General features: G+C 44.4%; 1 protein-coding gene across 1 annotated transcript; it reads left to right on the forward strand.

Moving 5' to 3' along the window:
• The first annotated feature begins 1,208 nt into the window (after window positions 1-1,208).
• LOC106967477 (tripartite motif-containing protein 75-like) lies at window positions 1,209-2,649 on the forward strand. Its single transcript, XM_027065575.2, has one exon. The coding sequence runs from the start codon at window positions 1,209-1,211 to the stop codon at window positions 2,619-2,621; it is 1,413 nt and encodes a 470-aa protein (XP_026921376.1). The 3' UTR covers window positions 2,622-2,649.
• The last annotated feature ends 4,220 nt before the right edge of the window (window positions 2,650-6,869 follow it).

A 6,869-nucleotide genomic window follows, 5' to 3' on the forward strand; every position in this document is an offset into this window, starting at 1 on the left:
ATGGGGCGCCCTTAACTCCACATTTCCCCCGCAATCCTGGGAGTTGGCTTCAGCCTATTAGCCTGCATTTCAATGTTTATTTATTTACTTCCTTATTTATTTTGACAGAGAGATAGAGAGAGTAGGGGAGGGGCAGAGAGAGAGGGAGACACAGTCTGAAGCATAACCTGTATTCCAGAATCAGTAACTGCTTCTAAGGGAAAAATCCATGCCCTCTTCTGGGGATCTTGTTCCTACCAATCATCACTAGTTGGTAGTTCATCAGTGACTTTGGAGGGTCGTTGTGTATACATGTGTGTGTTTCTTACTATTTTCTCACATTGATTTCCTGATCTCCAATTTCATTCTGTGCATTTTGTCAAAATCACAGCTTTCTGACTTGGCAGGGTCCTCAGAGTAAATCTAATCCAGTCCAAACCGCTATGTACACAGTTTGTTGTATCCTGCAACTGCGAAGCTTAAGTGAAAAGTAAGTTTTGACATACTATGAGCTCAGTGGTGTGGTTTAAGAAACATCTGTGGTTTAAACCAAAATATACCAGGTTCCTTTATTGTATCTTTGATGATATTGAAATGATTGAAATTGGGATATTTATCCTTATTTACTTGATTCTCTTAGAGATGAGCATGTTATGCACTTCCTCCAGATCCCCCAGATAATGAGTAAGGGGAAATCCCACCCTGGGTGGAGGCTCAATTTTCAAAGCTTTTAACTTTCTGCAGTCCCATGCAGCCCCTCTGTGGTTGATGTGGGTGTAGGTGGAATCCTGGGGGTGGAGAGAAGAATTGATGGCTGCCTCAACTGTGGCAGTGGGCAAGGCCACCAAACAAATGGTAATTTTTGTTACATGAAACAATGTTTTCTCATCTCTAGGGACGAATCGGCACTTTAAAGTTGTGTCTGCCTTCTGCCCAAGAGAATTGCTGACCTTGGCTTCACATCCCCTGGGCTGCCGAGGACAGCTGGCTGCCCAGCTCATCTGTGATCACCTGCAGGTGGTGAACAGAGCTCCTCTGGGCATCTACGACTGCACCTGAGGCCAGTGGCCTCCTGGGACAGCAAGGCTGCCCTCGTTTGACAAAAGGACATCCAGGACAGGAAAGGACAGTAAAATCTGAGGGTGTGCCTGCCTCTCACGGGAGGACTCCTGCAGGGCACCACCTCCAGAAGAGCCACATCGGTCCAGAAAGACGTTTATCTGGGCCCAATGGCAGCGTCGTCAGCCCTGGCAGGACTCCAGGCACAAGCCAACTGCCCCATCTGTCTGGACTACCTGAGAGACCCCGTCACCACCGAATGTGGGCACAACTTCTGTCGCTGCTGCATCCAGCAATCCTGGGCTGATCTCAGCGACAGCTTCCCTTGCCCCGTCTGCCGCCACCCAGGCCGAGAGAGGCACTTGAGGAGCAACGCCCAGCTGGGAAGGGTGATCGACGTCGCCAAGCTCCTCCACATCAGCAGGAGCAAGAGGAAGAGGCGGGACGAGAGGCATCTGTGCGAGAAGCACAACCGGGTCCTGACCCTCTTCTGTGAGGAGGACCTACAGGTGTTGTGTCCTGCATGCGTGCGGCCCCCTGACCACCGGGGCCACCGGGTGAGGCCCGTGGAGGAGGCCGCCTCCCAGCACAGGCAAAGGCTCGGCAGTTACGTGGAGCCCCTGAAGAGGCAGCTGGCAGTCGTGCGGCAGCTGGTAGCCACCCAAGACAGGAGACTCTTAGAGCTGGGAGAGCAGGTGCAATGCCAGAGACAGAAGTTAGCCTCTGAGTTTGAGCACCTGAACTGGTCTGTAGCCCGGCAGCAAGAGGCAGTTCTGTCGAGGCTGGCCGAAGAGGAGAAGGACATTCAGCAGAAACTCTGTGCAAACATAACGGCGTTTTCAGACCACGTTTCCACCCTCCGAGGTCTCCTGAAGGAGGTGGCCGAGAGGAGTGTGATGTCACAGGTGAAACTGCTGACGGACCTGGGGGGTGTCTGTGGCCGGTGTGAGCACCAGGAGCCCCCAGCTCTCTACTCTTTCCAGTTAAGGAGAGAAGGCTGCAGTCTCCCCCCGCAGTACTTGGCTCTGCAGAAGATCATACAGAGGTTCCGACGAGAAGTTACCCTGGATCCTGAAACAGCACATCCTCATCTGCTTGTGTCTGAGGATAGGACGTCTGTGACACTCGTGAGGGAAAGGCCAAGCGTCCCTCAGCATCCAAAGAGACTTCTGACGGATCCCGTCGTCCTGGGTTCCGAGGGCTTCGACGGGGGCCGACACTACTGGGAGGTGCAGCTGGGTGACAAGAGCGAGTGGGCCGTGGGGGTCTGTGAGGACCCCCTCTCCTGGAAGGGACGGCGGCCCCTGTCAGGACAGAACAGACGCTGGACAGTTCAGCTGCAGGATGGTGCCTATGTGGCACAAGGGGCTGTTCCTGTCACTCTTGTGTTGAAGGAAAAGCCCAGAGGGGTGGGCGTTTATCTGGACTGTGAGTTGGGGGAGATTTCCTTTTACAGTTTGAACGACAGGTCTCACATCCATTCGTTCACCGATGCGTTTTCTGAAGTACTAAAGCCTTACTTCTGTGTGGGGTGGGACCCTAAACCTCTTACCATCTGTGCGGTAAGGGATCTTGAAGGATGAATTGAGAGTGGGCTTCATTCTCTTTCTGTAATTTATGGACAGTACTTAGAATATTGGACAAGTATTAGTAAATCTGGTACCAAGGTTTTTTTTTTTTTTAATACTTTTATGACTTCAAGACATTTTTTAATTTTGTTTTCTCTCTCTCTCTTTTTTTTTTCCACTTTGTTTCAATAGCAACAGAGATGTGGGAACTAACAGAGATGTGGAGATTAAGTGTTTCTGGAATTCTAAGATCAGAGTGTATACATTGTAATTTTACAGCTCCAATAGATTTTTTGTATATGTATATTTACATATATTCCAAATTTTGTATACATTTATTATGTGGTGCTATACATAAGTACCTTTTATATTCCAGGCAGGAGAGAAGATAAAATTATAGGGAGATGACACTCAGTGGGTCTGTCTTGTGTCTGCATGGGAATTAGGAACTGATTGCTCCAAATTATATGTTCAAGGATGTTTTTATGGGGAACAGCCTTGGAAGATAGAGATGGTGTCTCTATCCAGACTTTTAGGACTCACTCCTCTCTCCCCCTTTTCCCTATACCTGGGAAAGCTGAAGAGAAAGCCCAAGTGCTCCATCCTTGGGTGCAGGTGGGAAGTTCAAACCAAGCAAGCCCCTCATAGTGCCAGAACCTTCACATCAGTGCCATCCAGTAACCACCATAAGAAACCCCTAAGCTAATCTTCCATTGCACCCTCAAGTCATGTTGGACCTACTCGGGTAACCATCATGCTGTTCTCCCCTAAACCTAATTATATGAGTAATAAACTTCTTCAAATCTTTCTGCTGTGTGTGGCATCATCAGTCCCAACAGTGAACAAAATTTCGGTTGAGGGTCTACTCTGACTATACAACTTGGTGTTAACATTGGGTGTTCTGAGCAGACTTTGGGAGATGTTGAGTGACACGTTCAGGGAATTTTCTCCACTTTTTCTTTGGTGCTGCCGCCAAAGCAATCATGCACTTTGAGCATTTATGCTTTTACTTGCAGATCAGCCCACCTTTAATGTTGTCTCTTCCAAGGAAAGGCTCTAGAGTCTAAGTCAAAAAGAAAGAAGGAAGGAAAAACTGGATTTAGGGAAAGGAACCGAAACACTAGAACAGAGGTTCATTCATAATTTGACCTAATTGACAAATCAAGAGTTAGTTACTACAAGAATCTACAGAAGAAAAAGAATAAAAGGGTGAGATTCTATTTTGTGCTTCCTTAACTTAGATGCTGATTTAGCGGGATCCCACTAAATTCAGACATGGAACCCCCTATAACATTAGTGATGTTACTGAACATAAAATAGACATCAAAGAGGTATGTCTCATCTTAGCTGTCAGAACAGTTGCCTGGCCTAAATTCCCTGTGGTCACAGCACACATTTTCCTAAAATGCCCAAGAGGAGGCAAAGATGAGATAATCCAGGGAGTAATAAATTAAAATTAAATCAAATCACTGGCACTTACAAATTGGCTTTATAGAATGGACCCTAATAAATGCCCCTACCCATAGTTAAAATAGACAATATGACTAAATGTTAGTTAAAACTGGGCATTCAAGAACTGAAATACATTATTGAAGATCTATGTAGAGTAGATGTTATCCCTACTGCTTCTCTGTTTAACGGGGAAACTGCCTGTCTTAACTTAAAGAATGGATGGCATCTCACTACAACCTTAATGCTGTGGTCCCACCCAGTGTTGTCATAATTGCTGATTCCATCCAATCGACAACTGGTAAATACCTGGCTGTTACACATTTGGCCAATATATTAGGTTCAGGGTTTATTTCAACAGCTTCCCAGCCATAACTTTCACCTCCAAAGGGATTTCATATACCTCTATCCGGCAATTCTAGGTTACTCAACAGCTTTGCCTTGACATACAACCTTTGAGGGCAAGATTTTAAATACATTCAACTTTCTCTAAGGTTATGGTTTACACTTATGACATACTCCTCCTGAGATCTGTTGGACTACAACCTTGGTTAATCTCCTGAAAGTTACTTGTAACTGAGGTCACCTCTATCCCTGATGTTGCCAAGACGTAGCTATTGACCCTCTCAAAATGCACAACATGAAAACAAGCCCAACATCTTTTAGGCCTTTTTAGGTTCTGGAGGCAACTTATTCCTCATTTATAAATTTTGCTTAAGGCCATTTTTATTGTTACTTGCAAATCAGCCCACCTTTAAGGAGGCTACTTCCAAAGAAGGCTGTAGAATCTGTCTACATAGGAATGTATTAGGCATTCCTATTAGTGCCCCCAGAAACTCCTTTCATGCTTCCTGGAGACTCTGGAGCAGTGTGATAGCCATAAGTTGCCCCTGGGCTCTCGATGCAGGATGCTTAGCTATATGCTGTAAACCATTGTTAAGCGCATTCAGAGGATCTAGCTTTATGATGGTGTGAAAGCGATACACAGTCAATAGAAATTGTAGTTTAAATTTTGAATTTTGATCTTTTCCTGGGCTAGCAACATGTGGTCTGACACTCTCTCCTGATGCTGGGCAGCAGCCACAAGCTGCAGCTCCCAGTCAGCCACGTGACCATGAGGATAAGAAAGCAATACATTTATAACCATTCTGTTTTTTGGCGCGCCTGGGTGGCTCAGTTGGTTAAGCATCTGACTCCTGATTTTGGCTCTGGTCATGATCTCACTGTTCATGGGATCAAGCCAACAGTGCGGAGCCTACTTGGGATTCTCTCTCTACCTCCCTCCCTGCTCCTCCTCTGCTCATGCTCTCTTAAAATAAATAAACATTTAAAAAAAAATTCTGGTTTTCACTTTCAGTACAGTATTCAATGAGATATTCTTTTTTTAAAGAACTTTTTAAAAATTTTATTTTATTTTATCATTTTTTTAATTGTATTTGGTGAGATAGCATGAGTGAGCGAGGGGCAGAGAGAGAGAATCCCACCAGGGACAGAGAGAAAGAGAAAGAGAGGGGCTTGAGCTCATCACCTGAAGCAGGGCTTGAGCTCACCCAATTCAGGGCTCAAACTCATGAGCCGTGAGATCATGACCTGAGCTGAAGTCTGATGCTTAACTGACTGCACCACTCAGGTGCCCCTGCAATGAGATATCCAACACTTTATTATAAAATAGGCTTTGTAATCTATAAAAGAGATAATTTTGTCATCTATAAAATAGATGATTTTGCCGAATTGTAGGCTAATATAAGTGTTCTGAGCATATTTAACATAGACTAGACTAAGCTGTGGTGTTTAGTAGGTTATTTTACAGTAGTATTACTTACAATATTTTCCATTTTTGATGGGTTTATTGAAAAATGGCCCCATTGTGAGTCAAGGAAGCTTCATGCTGAGACCTCCTGGAAATAGAGGCTCTCACAGGCCCTGAACCTAAGCCTTCAATACCCACCTGCCCAATATGCCTTGAATCATGGGTGCAGCACCTCACTCATCCAGCATAGCTACTGAGGCCTTGATACAGGATGAGCTGGCCTTGGGCCCTCTGGCATATGCCTCCTGCCCTCCCCATTCTAAATCTGTTGCCATATGCTATGAAGAAGGTACATGTAAGTACATGGTTTGTTTATGTTTTTCAACTATCACAAGGCAGTCGGTTTCCATCCCTCTTTTTCTATAATTATCTATGTATTAGTCTGTTTGGGCTACTGTAACAAAATACTATAGACAGGATGGCTGAAACAATAAAACCTTATTCTCTCACAGTCCTTTATTTTCTCACCTGACTCTGACTGCAGCAATCCATAACATTTTATCATTCCCATTTCTCATGGGGAATGCGAGGGTATCTATTCTAAAACCTGTGAAATTCTAAGTAAAACCTCTTATACGAATAAAAGAGTGCACTGCTCGTTCTTCAAAATCTATCATAAATATAATCTATCACATTTGGCTTTGCATTGGAGAAGCAGTAAATGTTTAAAAAAAGAAAAAGGTAACCCAGTCTATGTAGGTGGATATGAAAAGTCTCTAGATATAAATGTGCAGAACATAGCACATTCATATTGCAAAAATAAATAAGATTTTCTGCTCTTTCATATGTGTATATAAATCGATGTTTCTGCAAAGATATAGGAGAAACTTAAGAATGGTAATACTTGAGATGTGTTAGGAACCATGGTGGTCTGGGATAAGAGAACAATTTTGCTTTTTAGTGTTTTATTTTATTTAATTTTTTTATTTTAGAAGAGAGAATGCGTGCAAGTGGGGGAGAAGGTCAGAGGGAGAGAGAAAGAGAGAGAATCTTAAGCAGGTTCC

Source organism: Acinonyx jubatus, chromosome B1, assembly GCF_027475565.1.
Source record: "Acinonyx jubatus isolate Ajub_Pintada_27869175 chromosome B1, VMU_Ajub_asm_v1.0, whole genome shotgun sequence".
Taxonomy (NCBI): Eukaryota; Metazoa; Chordata; class Mammalia; order Carnivora; family Felidae; genus Acinonyx; species Acinonyx jubatus.

What these genes read in the sequence shown, in the direction of transcription:
- LOC106967477 (XM_027065575.2), top strand. Translation starts at nt 1,209, where the DNA reads ATGGCAGCGTCGTCAGCCCTGGCAGGACTCCAGGCACAAGCCAACTGC.